Genomic DNA, 18068 nt, shown 5'->3' on the forward strand with positions numbered 1-18068 from the left:
TTGAAAATACCAAGTTTGCAGATAGACAATAGGTAAATTCATATACACACAGGTAGAACAAAGTATCAGTTTAAAAATAGCAAGTTTGAAGAAAAACAAAGAGGTAAATGTAAACAGACATGGTCAGGGTAAAAGCACTTTTTAGAAAAGACAACTAGAAATCTATACTGTGGTTAAGGGCTTACCTTCCAATGAGGATTCAGGAGTGTTAGCCAAAATGGACTTGAACATGCACTGCATGTGGTTTATACATTTGAGAAAGACTTGTTAGGCATCAACATGTCACATTCTGGGATTTGAAGTTTTACTTTTTTCTTTAACCTTGTATTTGTTGACTCAAAAATCCCTGCATGCAAATTCCTCATTTTGCTCATTCCCACTAGTAGCTGTGAGCTGTGGTCTACTCTGAGTCAGAGATTCCTCATTGCAGTGGACTCTCGACATTTATGACCAAAAGTTAAAAGGGGGTTTGAGGGTCAGCCTATATCTTTCATTCAAATTGGTCCAGTCAGCTATCAAAAATGCTTTCCCAAAACTTTCCATACACCAGCAACGATAGTCAAGGAACATCAAGACCTCCCCATAACTCCACAGCCCTCATGCACCCCCATTAGCCGCCACAAAGTACCTAGATCTGGAACACAACTTGGTTGGGTGAGAAACCAAGCTCTCGAACACGTGTGGCTCCCGGGGGCACCAATCAAAGAAAAAAGATGCAAGGGCTGTGGCTGCACAGTTGGAGCAGTGGAGCGTGCCATTTCTGGAGACACGGGAACGTGGGAGTCACGAGGTCCTGCTGTATCGGAGGCTGCGAGCGGACATTATCTCATTTAAAACAATCTGTAATTAGTTTGAAGCATTTAGGGCTTGATGTTCAAAACATTGGTCGCAAAAAACTAGCCACAATTTATGACCATTATTTCTAAATCTAGTAAAGAATTTTATGAATCAACCGGGGTGCTAACAGTTGGGTTCGCAAAATTCCAGTTCGGGGTAGGCCATAATCCCACCTACCTCATAAATACTAATAGGTTAGGTCACAAATTGTGACTCACTACAATTGGGGATCATCATCGGGATAGTGGCCTACTAAAGTTGAAGGTACACCATGTCTGTAATCGCTTTTAAATAAAGTAAACCTTTTTTATAAAGTTTGTATAAAAGTTGTTAGCCTGGATCATCGTCTACTCCTGGACAATCTTTTTTTTAACAGAATTGAAGGGACCCCACAGCACTCCTGCCTTTGAAAAGAGTTTAGCACCCCAAATCAGGAGTCAGTAAAATGTCTTCAATTTGTGACCAGATTTCAGTCACAAAACATTCATACATGCCATACATATTAATTATTTGGAAAGTATACTTACAACATGCCCCTTCCAAATAGTGAATCGTTATAGTATAACAAACCCACTTTAGGAGTCAGTAAACGTTTATAGCCTCCTAAAATGTGATTGTTATATACCAAAAATCTATTTTGCTGTCAGAAACTCCAAATTGGATAGATTGAGATGCTTTTGAAACAAAGAAGCACTGGCCGTCAGGCCCTCTGAGGGATTGCCCAAACGAAATGGTGTGGTGTGGTGTGGGAAGTGTAGTTCGGCCTTCACCTAAGTTTCAAGCTGCTACTGTACTCCTCTGGACCTCCTGACCTCAGAGTTTCTTTTAGTTACTTTTACCACTACCAAGGCTTGTTGGTCACCAGTCCAGTAACCGACCCCTTAACAGGACGCTCCATTAAAAGAACACTTCACACCACCTGTGACCGATGTCAGCAATGACCCTGCTCTTGTGTATTTGCATCTCCTTTCTGGTGGTGTCATCTCGATGGTAAAAGCATCTTTGGCGCAGCTACCGTTTAAAGGCTACTGACAGCCAGGACATGCACTGCACCCGGACTCCACGGTCCAGGTAAAATTGAACCAACTGTTGGACCCTCGTCGTGGAACCCCAAAGAACCCTGTGAGGCTATAATATAACTCGACCCTTAAGTGACCGGTTGTCACTCACAGATTTTCCAATAGACTTCAATGTTAAATGTCTGCACTATTTAATAAATTTATTTTCTCTGGTTATAAATATGCTATTTAGTTCATTTTGGGTGTCTAAAGTTACATAATAATACACTATATTTTCATAAACTGGTGTTGGGTTTTTCTCAAGTCTTGTCAATTACGTATGAATCCTTCTGGTAATGTAAGATATTAAACACATGTTCCTCCAGTAATGCCTGACTTCTCTTTGCCACACTATCAGGACTTAGCTAAGGATTATTGTTGTGTATCCAAGGATCATCTTTGGAGTATTGTGATAATAATACATGGTAAGGCCACACAGCCATACCACATAATATTCCACTTTCCTACAACCCCCACATCCTGGGAGTTTTCACCCAGGGTGTGAGGGTAATTTTTCTCTTTTTATGTTCGAGTCTACACGGATTTTCTTACATCACACTGTCCACTCTAAATAGAGAGGTCGGTCTTATGTTGTTAGTCCAACGGCCCTTACTGCTTCGGTCAATTGGAGTAAACTTCCCTATATTGGAGCCATTTGGAGCACTGCTGTTGGAAAGATGACAGGCCATCCAAATCTAAGTAGAATGGGGGAACCCTCGGTTTGGTGGACAGGGTACTCCACCACACTTGTGGTAAAAGTACCAGTCCTCCAATCTCTAAATTAGGCCCTAAAGCCTTTACACCTGGTATAATGTTTAGCTCAAGCCCTGCATATCCTTAAATGATTCAGAGTTTTTGCAAGCCTACATCGCCATTCCATTGCAGTTTTGCATTAGTCCTCAGCTATTATTAGTTGTCCATCCCATTCAATTGCTCTCCTAAAATAAATGCAAAGCATTTGTCCATGAACGCTATACAGTTTGATTTGTCTTTTGATGGGCAGAACAGAGATCGATGAGCTTATTTTACCTTAATGGTAAAGCCCAATCTTAGTGTATCAAAACAGCCTAGATATGTATTTGCTGGGGTCACACCTTATAGCGTGCTCTGCAGTTTTAATCACCTGTTGGTTCCTATATTCTTGAGATTCTCAGTTTCTAGCTCTTAGAGATTTTATACTAAAATTAGCTTTCCATTAAGAATAATTTTGTGGCACATATAGTTGACCTGTCTTCTGTTTCTCGTTGGCACACACTAACGTTTTGGTTAGTCTGCATGGTGGTGTATATTCAGAATGTTTGCTGCTCCTGGCAGCTTTATATTGTTTTTCTGCGGCAACCCTAAGTAGGGACTGTTTAGCTTCAGGCACCTAGATATGACATTGTAAATAGGTGCAAGAGAGGGCTCATATTGTCAGTGATCTATATGCGAGTCTTTACCTTGAAGAGAATCATATTCTGTCCTATGGAATCTAGGGTGAAGTAGGGAGCTGAAAGAGACAGCACAAGGCATCTGAGTACGAATCAATTCTGGAGTCTGACTGTGATGCTGCTTTCTGTATTGAGTTTTTATGCCATCTCTTGTCTCTCTACTCACTCTGAATTCTCTATGGGTGAATGGATTTGCTCTTCTTTATCAGCAAAAACAATATGGATTTGAGTTTTCGAAGTTATAGGTGAATGATGTTTTCGGGACAGGACTGAACATGACATCATTTGTACATTGAAGGGTCTCTTTCCTCTACCCATTAGTATGTGCTGTTGTAAATCTGTTGATTGGGGGAGGGTAGGTCCACGTTTACTATGTTCATTAGTTCAGGACCTTTTCCTCGGATTGCAGAATCTCAGAAATTTAAATCCTCAGTATTGTGGCACCTACCCCCTATTTTGGGAGTGAGTGTTAGAAATCCCTGAGAGGATTTGAACTGTCTCACCCTCTGGCTGCCCCTGGAAACAGTGTGGAGCTTTGGTCGTTCATCCTCTAGTTTGAGATGGTATGGAATTGCAGGATTCAAGATTGTAGTTGAGGTACCAGTGCCCAAATAAAAATCATTGTGGTAATGACTGCGAACGATGTAGGGGCAGAATTACTAACATCTTGAGAAAGTTTTGCATCACAAAATTGTACCCAAACCATTGCAAAATGTATATTTGGGATTTACTTTCCAGTGTAAAACTTTATTCGCCAAGGAAAGTAGCCCTAAAGTATTCCAAAGTAGGACTAGCTTTGTGTTGATATACATCAAGGGGACTTACCATGGATCGCACAAGGGCGTTATCATACAACCATCAATTTTTTATGATGCAAAGCACTAACTGCTAAAATGTGTAGACAAGGACTTTGCACCAAAAAATAATACTTCTTCAAGGTTCTCGTTAGAAAACAGCAGAACTACTTTAACTTTTCCAGACATTTCTGACTTTGCATGTGTGCTGTACTCTACACCACACAACCAAACTGGGAAAAGTTTTACTATTTGTCTAGACATAGTATTTTGTACTGGAAGGCAGCGGCGGTCACCATTAGCAAAGGGTGGTGAGGCGGGTGGTACTAAGCGGGGAGGGAGAGCGTGTGGGGGCATGTTAATAATAATGAATAAAAAAACGTACCTGATGCCGCCTGCTGCCTCTCGCGTCACATAGCTCCTGCTGGCATCTTGCTGGGTCCCAGCAGCCCTGGGGCAGACTCCTAGCCAATCACTGTGCTGCAGAGTAGCACGGGGATTGGCCTTAGCAGGCAGGAAAGACGTTCTGCTCAGGTCATGAAGTCTGTGCGGCTCTCCAGCTGAGCCGCTGAATACAGATGGCCTGAGACGGCCAGTCAAACACACATGAGCACGTAGGGGGTGTACAAGCGCTTCTCCTCCACCCTCCCATGCCCTGCCCATCCCTGCACAAGCTGGCCCAGAAATGGCAAACGAAAAATAAAACGATACTAGAGCATTGTTTTATTTATTTGTTTGCTGGCTCTGCGCCAGGCAGTGCTCCTTCGCCATTGCGGAGGAGAAGCCACTGCTGGAAAGTTACCCTTCCAGCACAAAGCCTGTTCTAGACATGATGTAGACACCTTTGCACTGGGGTGCAAATTTGTGTGCATGATGCTGAGCAGCCTGGTTGGGAGCCAGTGCTAGGAGGACATCAGCATATATGGCACTGTCCTGCTTTCTCCATCTCACACAACGCAGCACAATTGTTGCTTTGAATAAGTTTTTTAAAAATAAATCCATAACATACCTTCCCTTCTATAGAGATGCCTACTAGGCATGCAGGTTATCATGTGTCCCTTAGTTTTAAGCAACTGGAATTGTATATATCGACCAAGCCATACTCTCATCGTCACTTGCTGCAGATTCTAATCTCCCTGCCTTCATGCTGTTTTGCCCTTTCTGTGTTGTCCTTTCTACAATGTTTTTTTGTTTTTGAGGGACAGACTATTACAGTTCTGGAGGACCAAATCAGGTGTCGAAGAGTTAGGAATATTTACTACCTCTATATCCAGAGGGTGCGCAAGAGGCAAGTTGGATTTAGGACTTTTCCTGAGGTGGAGGGTGCAACAGGTTGCTCAACCTTGGAATGATGCTTGAGTAACTGTAATGTTGACAAATAAGTGAATACTCTAATGTTTTGCTAGCAGCTCCATTTAACCTCTTTCTACTTTGTACCTTTAACAATATGATGTTTTAAAAGATGGCCTTCAGAGCGAAAAGAAAACCATAGCAACAAAAACCTGCTATTGTACCCATAGACTGGCAAACAAAATCAGTGTACAAGTTTTCCAGTGAGTAACATGTTTTTTTAGGTTTGGAAGGCCTGGTATAGAGTGGCTAGGTTCAACTGTTGATTTTTAATGGTTCAAAAGTAGAGGCTATAGATCTTTCCCTTACAAGGCTAAAACACTAGAGGAACTGAGTTAGACACACTTGGCGTTTTCTTAGAGTAATAAATAAGAGCTTCCTTTTTTGTGCAGCAATGCATTCTTGGTTATAAACCGTTGGTTTTATCTGATAATTATTTTGTTCTAAAATACACAAGTTTCATTTTTAGTAATATATATGTGGCCCCTAAGAAACAGTTTGTAGTTTTCAGAAATTAAACCTGTCTATTATTGTCCCCGAAAATGCAGCTATTTACATACATTTTGGTTTCGCTACTGGATCTCAGGTATAACCACCAGATATGGCAAAGTCCTCCGAAGGCTAGAAGTGCCCACTTTATGGCAAGGATACCAAGCAGAATCCAGGGATGTTCAATGTATGCCATGGATGACAATTAGAGGTGAGGTGTGAGCTTAAGAACTAAAGGGTGTCCTCTAGAAGTCTAAGAAACCAACCCTATGCCCAGGCTGTCTCCTTTTGTCGTGGTTCTCCATCAGAAGCCAAACTTTCCACCCTATGTCAAGGGAGACCACTGAATGCCAGACTTTCCACTAGAAGCTATAGTTTATTACGTGATGTTAAGAGTGTTGCCTATATCTTATGGATACTAACACTCTGCTGCTAAATTAACTAGGTATCAGGGTGGTCCCCATTGCCCTGGTTGTCAATGTTCTGCCAGAGTGCCGTAACTTTATGTAAAATTTAATTTTTAAGTAAAGTATAAGGTTTTGCTTAGGGTTCCACACCTATGTCAGATATGAAGAGTTTCTCCGGCAGATGCAGGAGGGAACAGGCTCTCAGGGTCTAGCCCCCAGAAGCCTGGGTCCATTGTGAATGAGTGATTTCAGGGAGTGTCTATATAAGTAACATATAAACAGATACAAGCAAACAGGTAGTGTGAGAAATTGGGTTGTTGGTTGAGTGGGTTGTATACCCTTCTCAAGGAAGTGCCACAATTCCTGTCAGAGTGAACCACAAGAAGCCACTAAATTAACCAGTGCTTACCCTGTGGTAGCTTGGCACAAAAGCAATCAGGCTTAACTTAGAGGCAATGCATAAAGTATTTATGCAGCACACAAACAGTAATGAAATAAAAATACAACATAAGAAAATCCCACAGCAATTTAGAAAAATACAGTAATTTTTTATGAATTATTTGACATCAAAATTCCAAAAGGTCAATCAGTAGAACCAGAGTTATGAATTTTAAAGTTTAGGATAGAAATTAGCTCTTAAAAGATCAAAGTTCCAATCCTGACATCTACTAGTGCAAAACCAGTTCAAAGTCGTAAAATATGTCCGACCTCAATTGAGCTTGGGTCGGATACAAGATGTGGATTGGGACCGGTTGAGGCTTATCTCGGACTTAGTAGAAACTCCAACAAAATGCATCTAATAAGGTAAAGTTTAAGCGGGCACGGCTGCAGGCCGAGGAGGAGGTGTCATCATCTGGAAGCCACTGGACGAAGTTGCGATGAAGATTTCCACGTTTGGACTTAGGGCTTGATTATGAGTTTGGAGGTTCGACCGCTGTACCTCCGCGGCAGAAGTTCAAAGAAGTCCGCCGGGGTAGCGGTCTCCCGCCTGCCATATTCTGATGTCTCCGATGGGTCGGCGGGGATCTTTTTGATGGTGGAATGGTTTTTTTTTAATTGTCAGTGCATGTGTGTATATTCTGACTCTGTGTTGAACATGCATGACACATGAAAAAATACCAACTACCCATTGCTGGAGGCTAGACCATATGTGCCCAGTCATGTCAATGGATAAATACTACAAAACGGACTTACCTGGATTTCAGCTCCAAAAGGGTAATTTTCTTTGGGGTCAAGATGCTGCTGTGAAGAGGGGACCTGAGGAAAGGATCCACATCAGAGACTGAAGGGGAGAAAAGGAAATGGGTGAGTATGCACTCCAAATCCTTTGTTTCCAATGACTTGAAGCAGGTGGTCCCACAGCCACGGTCGGCTCGTCAGAAAGTGAAATCATTGTTCGGACGGCAGATAAACTTCTCTGTACTGCCCTATGGCAGCTGCTGCCCCCCAACTGGCACCATGGCTGTCGGTGAATGACTGGTGGTGGTGGGAGTGCTCCGGCGGTCTTTCATTCTGAGCTCTGACAACATCGTAATATAACAGGCAGACCGCTTAGTTGGCAGCAGTAAATCCAATGCGACCGCGGTGGTGGGACCGCCAAACACATAATCAGGTCCCTAGTCCCTTTTTTGGAAGTTAAAAATCTCTAGTGGGATGAGGCAGGAGTATGTAGCCAATGAGGGTCCATGAGGCCAGATATCCATTCTCCTAAGGACTGCTGAACAGGATTTTCTACTGCAGAGAAGAACATAGAGGAAGCAGCCAAAAATTCAGGCTGACCAGCAAACCACCTTGCATGGATAAACAAGCAGGGTGGTCCCAGTCTCCTCTCAGTTCTCTAAGCAGTTTTTAGACAAAAAGTTTTTAAGTCCAATGTTTTGGATTTTGGCTATCTGGGCACCTTTATCACAATTACCAAGGATCCCATGTCTGAAGAGGCCCCACTTGGGGCAATGGTTCTCACTCAGACTGGGTCCAGGTGCAGTTTCAAGATGGCTGGTGCCTTTTCTGTCCTTGAGGCTCTGATCAGGACTCCAACCAACTAGCCCTTTGAGTCACTCTGGTAGTTCTGGGTTCAAGAAGTGGTACAGGGCTCAAGCAGCAGGGCATTCCCCTGAGGATTCAAGGCAGGCTTGAGGCTGCAGAGCAGTCCTTCTAGATGCAAGATGAAGCAAAGCAGTCTTCTGAAGTACATGTCAGGCCACAGCAGCCAGCAGTCCTCTGAGAGATTTTCCACAGGACCAGAAATTGAACTGAACAGTGGGGCAAAGGGTCCTCTTTTTATACCTGGTGACAAAACCCATCCTGCCAGCGATGGACTATCCAGGCACACCCAATCCCCTCATTGTGTGACTGTCTGGGAGGAATAAACAAAGTCCAACTTCCAACTACACCCAATCATGTGACCCAGGAACAGGCTGTAGGCACAAAATGGATAGGGCAGGTAAATGCCAACTTTCTATAAGGAGCATTTTTAAAATTCTAACTTAAAATCCGAATTGTAAATTGCAATTTCTTAGACACCAAACATGAAATCTCTACCTGTTCCCAACCAAATGTTTGTACTTATAAAGGTTAATAACTAGTAAATCCGCCATAAATGGAATTCCCTCCTCCTCAATGACTGTCAATACCGTCAAGATCTCCCTCATCCTTAAAGGGAAGAAGGAGGGAGTGATCATCTTTAATGCCTCCGTAAATCCAAAAGAAAATATTCATGACTCAAAACACCTTGGGGATCATCTTCTGACACTTATAAGCAAACAAGACACCCCTAACCACATCCTCAACAGACGAGGAGGTGCTGGCCCAGTCCATGCTTTGGAACATTTCTGAGCAAAACAAAAGCCTGCACAGCAGAGCAAGTAAAATAGCCAGGCACCCACTGGAAGATCTGGAGCACATTAACGTTAGGGTCCTAAATGGCAGATTTCATGAAGATTCTCCACCAGCAGCCTCCTTTTACTCTGAAACCGCATGCTTAACACTGGATTACACGTTGGTTTCACTCCCATTCTTCCACTGTGTGGTCACATTCTGCCTTGGAGATCAGGGCGATAGTAGCCATCGGCCACAGGAGGTATTCCTTCAGGCAACTGCACCAGCATTTGAACACCTACCAGGGGGCCTTCACTCCAGCCATACAATTAACCTCAAAAGAATCAAATTCTTACTAGCAAGCACAGGTGCTTCAAGCTGTGAAGGCCTTAATACAGAATAAAGATAGGCTTGCAGACAGTCCTACCAGCAAATAGGATACCGTCACAGCCAAAATATCAAGGACTTTTACTTCAATAGTCAAATACAGGCCGCCCGATGACATAAGTGAAACAGGATGGGTTCCTAGTGCACAGCGGAATCAACTAAAAGTAGTGAAAAAATATTTTAAAAAATGCTGAGACTGCTGAGGCACAAAGCCGGAGATCTGTACATCAGACCATTATTGCGACAACAGAGAAACATGCTAAAAAAGCTAAAATTGGTCCCAGGAAGATGAGCTTTGGGCAATACTCCTCAGTGATACTAAAGCAAAGAACAGCACATGCTTTTGGGCCATGGTGAATAAAATAATGTGCCCATCACATGGAGGGGTGATATCGTACATCTCCGAAGAGACCTGGACAGACTTCCTGACAACTCATTTTAACCAGCAAACTGGGAGGGGCAAGTGAGTTCAACGATAGGCTCAAGCATAATCTAAGACCTCCAGAACAACCACATCTTTGAAATCAACACAAATCATCCGAAAGCGGATCGACCATCCCACATAACTACAATTGAAAGTGGAATCTCAAAAGGCAGGAGAGAAGAAGCCCTGGGAACAAATGGGGTTCCATTTCTGAGCAGTGACCTTAGATCCTCTCTTCTGAAAAATTAGACAACTGGGGCAACTCCAGGCCTCCTGGAATTCCTCTAATCTACAAGAACGGAGAGATATCTTCACCAAAAAACTACCACCTCATTGCCCTGCTTGATAAGGCAAAGTGCCTTGCTGCCACTCTATTAGAAGAACTCCAGGCTTGGGCAGCGGAGCACAAAATCATACCATTCAACCAAACTGGGTTTTCTAAAACTACAGGTACAACAACCAACATCTTAACTATGTCGCAGCTCATAGATGTGGCAAAAATCATCAAAACAGGCACTGACTCTGGGGGAAATTGCCCATTGGAAAATTCCACTAGCACTCTTGGACATATTAATATGTCTTCATACAGATACCTGGGTGTAGGTGAAACTGGGTGATGGTACATGTCTCTCAAGGCGCATCTCTGTTCAATCTTTATTTGACGGATATGACGCAGTCCCTCAACTCCTGCAATGCACATACCCAAGGATGGGCGGCAAGGCTTTACGTACCATTTTATATGCTGATGAAGTGGGTATGAAACGCCTCCTCAATACACTGCAGGGATATGCAGCAGACAACTCCCTTGAAGTAAATTTAGAAAAAACTAAAACTACTACCATAATCAGAGATAGAAAAAAACTAATGTCTGGTAGGTAATATCCAGATCCATAGTGCAACCAACTATAAGTATTTAGGTGTAACTATCGAAAACAGTGGTCAATTTGCTAGCCAGCTCAAGATGATTAGAAGGCAATGGCTGGCTCTAGCAACAACCCTCAGGCATTTAAAATCCAAGTTGACAGGCCCTATGCTCATTGCTCTCCCCTCTCCTCCTGGTCGCGCAATCCAACATAGTGAGGCCCTGAGAGGAAGAGACTCGAAAACCCTGGAAAGCACATTAGTCAGGGTCTGCAGAATCATGTTCAGCATTCCGATTTACGCCTCTGCAACACAGATCCAGCTGGAGGTTGGCCTCACTAAACAACATCTAGCAGGGCAGGGGGCTTACATAGCCTGTGGGCACAAAATGTGGAACAACCGAACACCCTACATCATCTACTCCGGCAAGAGCTCCAGCACAGAACGATATCACTAGTTAGAAACTTCCTACAAGAATCCTTTGCAACCACTGGACTCTCCCAACTCTGGGACACTCCAACAACCCACACAGTCTTTAAGAAAGTGGTGCTGAAGACCCACAGTTAAACTGCAAGCTAGTAAAGTTTCTGTCACTGGTAGAAAAAAAACTGTCAAGAGCAAGCACAGACATGGCCTCTAGAGCACACTGGGCCACACATACATCAAATAAGTGCATTTCTTAAACTTAAAAACATTTATCTTTCTAAATGAGGCCCCCTCCGTCCTTCCCTGAATGAAGGAGTAAGTAAATCAATTTGACTGTTGATGCTGGGCTTTGCTACTTTTAACAATTTGTCATTGTCATTGTATTAAAAAGACTGATTCACCCAGCCAAGCCTACATGTCAATGAGCACATGAAACACAACTCTTTTATCTCTTTTATCTTAATGTTTCTTTTAATGCCACTGGATGGAAATCAAACCAGCTTTGGCCAAGACTGCTGTCTTATAGCCTTGCTGTTTTTTTTTCTTTTATAAATTGCCATTTCTTTTAGATCTGCTTAGTTGCACAGCAAAGCTCACATATCAACGAACACACATAGCACTTTACTTATACTTTAATCTCTTTTTTCATGTTTCCCCTGCTCTGTATCCTTTAATGCCATTAGCTGAGAATCTGTGATGTAATTCTAAAGGCTGTTTTAGAAAATGTTTCCTCTGTTTTGTTCACTAGTGGAACGGTTTTAATTAACTATGCACTTATCAATAAAACCTGAACTTCAACTATGGGAGAGTTAGACTTCCCAGTAGTGATATATGAATTGGTGAGTTTTTCACTACCAGGACATGTAAAACTAAAAAGAAGATATCCAACCTTTTAGTTACAGGTCACCCTGCCATATCGGCTACCTCGGGGTGACCTATATGTAATAAAAGGAGAGTTTAAGGCACAGCAAGGGAGTTATTTTGCCAAGTCAAATTGGCAGTTTTAATCTGCGTTCAGGCTCCAGTGGTAGATCAGGGACATGTTTAAGGGGATACTTAAATGGGTAGCACAGAGAGTGCTGCAGGCCCACTAGTAGCATTTAATTTACAGGCCCTGAGCATAGGTTATATCACTTTATCAGGGACTTATAAGTAAATTAACTATGTCAATCATGTGTAAGCTACTGCTACCCTATTTTAGGGAGCAAGCACAAGCACTTTAGCACTGGTTGCAGGAGCTCTATGCAAGGAGTCCCTGCAGAGAGGGCCAAGTCCAACAGATAGACATATTCAAACTCCTAAAGATACACACACACACACACGCACACACACACACATGACCTAGAAGCGCTCATAAACATAAAAACACTGGATCCAGACTTTCAGTCCACATACATAAAGACTAACAAAGTAAATACCTTATCATCCCTCTAAATTCCACTCTCAAAAAATTGGTGCAGTTTTTCTCCATACTTCAAAACTCCAGCACTTGGTGTTCTTCTTCCAAAGCGACCATTGTCCTGCTCGCCAGGTGTGGAACCCAAAGCAGCCCTGGCAATTTTGTTGGACCAGCCCTAGGGGGTGCTTTTGTGACTGGGGGCCGATATTGCAGCACTGCTGCAAAACCGCCCCCCAGTGACAATACTGGCCCAGCCACTGCAAAACCAGCCCTCACCCGTACAGCTTTGTGGGAAAAAGCCAGATGCTCTCTACGGCCAGTCTGGCCCTGCTGCTCACCCCCACCTTCCAGATTGGTCCAATATTAGATACTCTGCATTCTCCATCCTCCAAATCTCACACCTATCTAGTGTTCTGCCTGCACTAGCATCAAACACCGCTCCCAAGAGGGCTGCCTCTGTTTAACCTCCAAATCTCTACTTACCTTCCATGATGCCATTCCAACTCTTAACATACCTGCCTGTCAGGTGCCCTTCCTTGCCATCCGACACAAATCAACCCTACCTGATGAGTTACATTTTCCCTCTCTAAACTCCATCCCTGTCTGGCATCTTACCTCCTTCACCATCCAGCACACCAATACCGATTGTCCTGTCCCCTCACCAAATCCCACCCCATCCTCCAATGCACTGCCTGTTAATCTAGCTCATCCCACCCTTTCAATAGGATCCGTATTTATCATCTCACCACCCAGTTGATCGTACCTCTACTGAGCATCCTTTTTTCACCCCCTTCTCCCCTCGGGCATTTTGTGGTAGCATCAAGCTCACATACAAAAAGCAATGTGACAGAGTAGGGCCTATAGCACAGCCATTCTAACACACTCTGGTATGGATTTTGGCGAATCATGTCTATATTTTCTAGGCAGTGTACTGTCAGACGCTGTGTGAGTGTGGATTATTGCTAGCCTGACAAACACTGGGCAGTCATTTACTTGCAGCACAGTGCATTATTAGGGAGCTGAGCACTGTGGTGCCACATCTGAGCCCACAGTGTGCTGCGACTGTGTGATTAGATGCATAAGTTGTTATATTGTGTTTCTAGCATCAGTCAGAGAGGCCAAACTACGATGATGAGAATAATTCCTGATCAATATTGCTGTGGAAAGAAAGCCCTTTTTCGCATGACAACATGATTCTCAATGCCTTTGCATTTAAGGTATAGAAGTTGCAATTGCCTCAACACTGTAAATGTTTAAGATGGTGCTCTTTATATATGCAGAAGGCAGCATGATTGCACAAGATAAAACATAATGAGCCAATGGGTCTCAAGCAGTCCCTCCTTACAAATATGGCGGGAGCTGCCCCACTGTGCAGAAACAAAGGAATCCCTTTAGCAATGGTGGTCTCAGACAAAATGTAGCTTGTGTTTGAAGGAACCTCGGCACAAGACGATCTCTAATGCTCCTCAGACTTTATAGATGAAACCACAATGTCCACACAGACAAGCTCCGTAGAGGGGATATGCTGCTGGCCTAAAAGTTCATCCCATTGTGTGTTTTGTGTCTGCTTTTATCCATCTCTGAAATGGGGTGCTGGATGAACGGCTTGTGACAGCGCAAGGTTGCATATATCTGCAAGTATTCGCACCGCATTGTGATAACGCCGGATTCTTATCTTATCTTACCATCTCTTAAGAATCCTCGGCCGACTGGATCTTTTTACCTGCTGTGAAGTGTAAAAGGGAAAGAACCAATTCATTCAAATAACTAATAAATTCAGATACTGAAGAATCACTAACTCCGAGTTATATATAGGGGATTTATTACAAAGCCAAAAATAACTGAACATACAAGCAGCTCATGACGAGGTTAAGGAAATACATGGGAACTAATACAAAATGTAGTCTATGCAGCAATCTAACTCGATGAAGCATAAAGAGGATAAGGAACTCTAAAAGTATCAAACAAAAGGTAACTGCTCCAATATCTAAATCAGTCTTCATGAATACCTACAAGAAATTGATTAGTCTGTCCCTACTCTACCACTAAAGTGACATCCCTACTTAGCATTTCCCAAGGCAAGATCAGGAAAAGGTGTCAGCTCGTGAAGACTTCCTAAGAAGTACACTCACTTTGCATGGGTCGATAACCGATGCTACAGCATCATTCTAAGTTTTCTCCCTCTGTATCGAGCCCCTACTCCTGCCCTCTAACGCCTCACTGTCTCATCTCCTAACTCTTCCCTCGGGGCACTGTCCCTAATACAAAATGCACAACATAGAAGACACGCCTTCGTCACATGTCTTCTGGCTGGACACCTCCTGGAGGTGATTTTCCACTGAAACTTGTACTTCGTCCAATAACGGTTGAAACGTCCTTGAGTCCCAGGCTCCCTCAGCACCGAAAATATCGGCTTCTCATTATCTGCATTCCTGGAGACACTTGTAGCAACTCTCCTCCATACCTAACTCCTAAAACAAAAGATTAGTCTTAGCTAACGAGAACGATGTCCTTGCACCTGCAACAGAAGCTTGAGAAACTAAAATCTTTGCACGCGCATCATTCTTGCTGACTTTCTAAATGAGAGCCGTCCCAAGGAAAATACAGTTCGGGCCTACGTATTCAGCTAACATAAGAAACGAATAGGCCTTCACACATTATAAATCACACATTAATAACATTGCATCTACAAGTGCTATACTTCATTACATTTATACATATAGATAATCACTCCTACACATGCAGACTTTGATATGGTGCACGTTTAAAACTAATATATTACATTTCACACAAATTAGTTTACTAGGCACTTTACTCCAGGAAATTACCTTTTAAAAGTCATGAACTCTTTCGATTAACACGAATTACATTTCTACGTTACCTTCACATTTTATTATTACATTTACTCCTCTAATGATCATCTGTTAATACAACATAAGATACATATGTAGGTGCGGACTATACGTGATTATGATACACCCCTACAATTTTCAAAACCACATGGCGCTCTATCAATTGTCTTGAATATAATGCTCCCCATTTCCAGCCAATCCAGGCACCTGCACACGCAGCAGGAAATAGTGACACAGTGCGGTCCTATCCAATAGTCTCTATACTCATTTATGCAGCAATTGTTCAGTTCTGAAGTGTCATTTCTTTTCTCTTTCAGGTGGCAGAGTTTGGCAGTCCAGCCGAGCTGGCCCAGAAGCCCACCTCTGCCTTCGCAGCGCTGTTGGCAGCAACAACTGGGAACAACGGAGCCTAGAACAGACTGACGAGGATCTGATGACTCCAGTCACAACGCCTGGATCCAAGGGAACATGGGAACTGTCTAAAGGGTGGACTGTGTGTGTTAAACATTAACATGCAAGCTGAGCGCTGCGGGCACGAGAAAAGCGTGACTTACAGCCCATTGCATTTCTGATACACCGCAGTAAACACCTCTTGCCTTAACTGTACATTATGGAAATCATGTAGGTGAAAACAATGTAGAAGACTGCCGTTCCTTAATCGCAGATTAGCCATAATTTAAAGGTGTGGCTACAGCGTTTTGTACAGTAGTAACACAGACTATGTGCCCGTATTATGGGAGGTGAATTATAAGAAAATACATTGTCAGTGTGAATAATTTTTGATAAAAGCTAATTATTAAAAGAGCTGAAAATGTAAGCAAAAGAACTAAGTGGGAATTGTTAACAAGTGTCAACTAGGGAATAATTAGGGAATTGTGGAGTAACGTGGCATGTGAAGCCCTTTGCACACCCAGTAGGCTATGGATGATGAAATGGCAGTCCTTCTTCTGACCTCTAGAAAAAAAGAATCCCACTTAAAGACATGAGTGAATATTGCAAGGGGCACATGGGTAATAGTAATGGGCCCCTCAGAACTCCTTGGACGGGCTGATGTATTGAAATACCACTGGTTTTGCCCACAAATCTTTTCATACGGGCTATTGAAACTTGGAATGCCCCTCCTAAGATCACCAATCACCCTTAAAGCAAACACAGCAATGCTTTTATCAAATCTTGGGTCATTATTGAGGAAAAAATATAACTGGTGTTGGCTAAATGCTGTAGTGCCACGCTAACGATCTAGGCGTTCCCTATCGCGACATGTCCATTACTAGATGGGGTATCAAAATAGAAAACAAAATATGTATAGGCCTGGGATCAACAGAAACTGTGATTGAAATGAGAACAGAACAGAAACTGTGATTGAAAAGCTTCTTCAAAATTAATCTGTTACATTGGAAGGCTCATATTTATATTCAGCCAGTTTCAGAGCATTGAATAGCTAACAAAGCCCCTGATTTATATTTTGGTGGTCGGGCTGTTACACCAGGGCAACAGAGTAAATACCTCTGTCACCCTGGGGAAGGTCCCAACCGGCAAATTTATAATTGACCACCAAGCTGGCCGTCATTTATAAAGTATTGGCAGGAACCATTGTCACAGGGGTTCCTGTCAATGCATTTCCCTGTTTGGTGCAGGGTTGCATCAGCATGACGCAACCCTGCACTAAACAATTTTGTTTTTTCATTGTGAAAAATAAAATTCAAAATGAGATTTTCTTTTTCAAAATAAAAACAATAATGCACCCCCCGCCTCGGGGGTCATCTCATCTCCTGTAGCGGGAGGAGCATCATTTATATTTTGCTGTCCCTTATTGCATGGGTGTAACTGGCTGTGATGGACAGTAAAACATGCCTACATGTCGCCCATCTAAATTGAGCAGGTGGACATGTAGCCACTTCTCCAACGGCCTTTACTCCCCAGTGCAGTTGGCAACATTTGGCCACAATGCAGATGGAGTAGTCTCCGTCGTCGCCAAACTAATCAAAAGAAAGCATATTTTAAATATTTTAAATGAAGACAACTGCATTACCTCCTGAGGCGGCACTGTTAATCATGTCTCTGGTGTTTTATTTTGAATCTGGGACAAGTTTTCATTTATAAGGTGTATCCTTGTTTTCTCTAATTGGACAATGCTCCTGATAGTTTCCTTTATCAGGTTTGATGTGCCTCATTCATTTACAGAACCCCTAAACCAATGTATCATATCAGATGATGAGGTAGTAGTTAATTTTGTTCAGACTATCTTGACCACAGTGATTCAAAGAGCACTGCATTGCAAATAAATATGATGACTACAAGAACACTTTACTATGAAGATTTATATCAATTTCACATTGCATGTTTTACTTGATATGTGCAAAAAATCCAAAGAATATTACCAACTGTTAGTGAAGATGTTAATTGGAAACAATGGTCACATCACATTGATATTTTTTCCATGATTTTATTGAGAAATTTTTCCCTCCCTTTTCATTGTTACACATTTTCATAACTCCCGTCTCAACCCTTGCCATACTTCTACGTTATTAGCTTTC

General features: G+C 42.6%; 1 protein-coding gene across 2 annotated transcripts in view; it reads left to right on the top strand.

Moving 5' to 3' along the window:
• The window catches only part of LOC146776281 (ATP-binding cassette sub-family C member 12-like), a 1395717-nt gene extending 1377893 nt beyond the window's left edge, over nucleotides 1-17824 (top strand). For both annotated transcript variants that reach the window (XM_085639684.1, XM_085639683.1), the window contains exon 31: nucleotides 15849-17824. In XM_085639684.1, the coding sequence (XP_085495810.1) occupies nucleotides 15849-15944 (96 nt within the window). In that variant the 3' untranslated portion in view covers nucleotides 15945-17824. The remainder of the gene's footprint in view (nucleotides 1-15848) is intronic.
• Nucleotides 17825-18068: the final 244 nt, after the last annotated feature.

This window comes from Triturus cristatus, chromosome 12, assembly GCF_964204655.1.
Source record: "Triturus cristatus chromosome 12, aTriCri1.1, whole genome shotgun sequence".
NCBI lineage: Eukaryota > Metazoa > Chordata > Amphibia > Caudata > Salamandridae > Triturus > Triturus cristatus.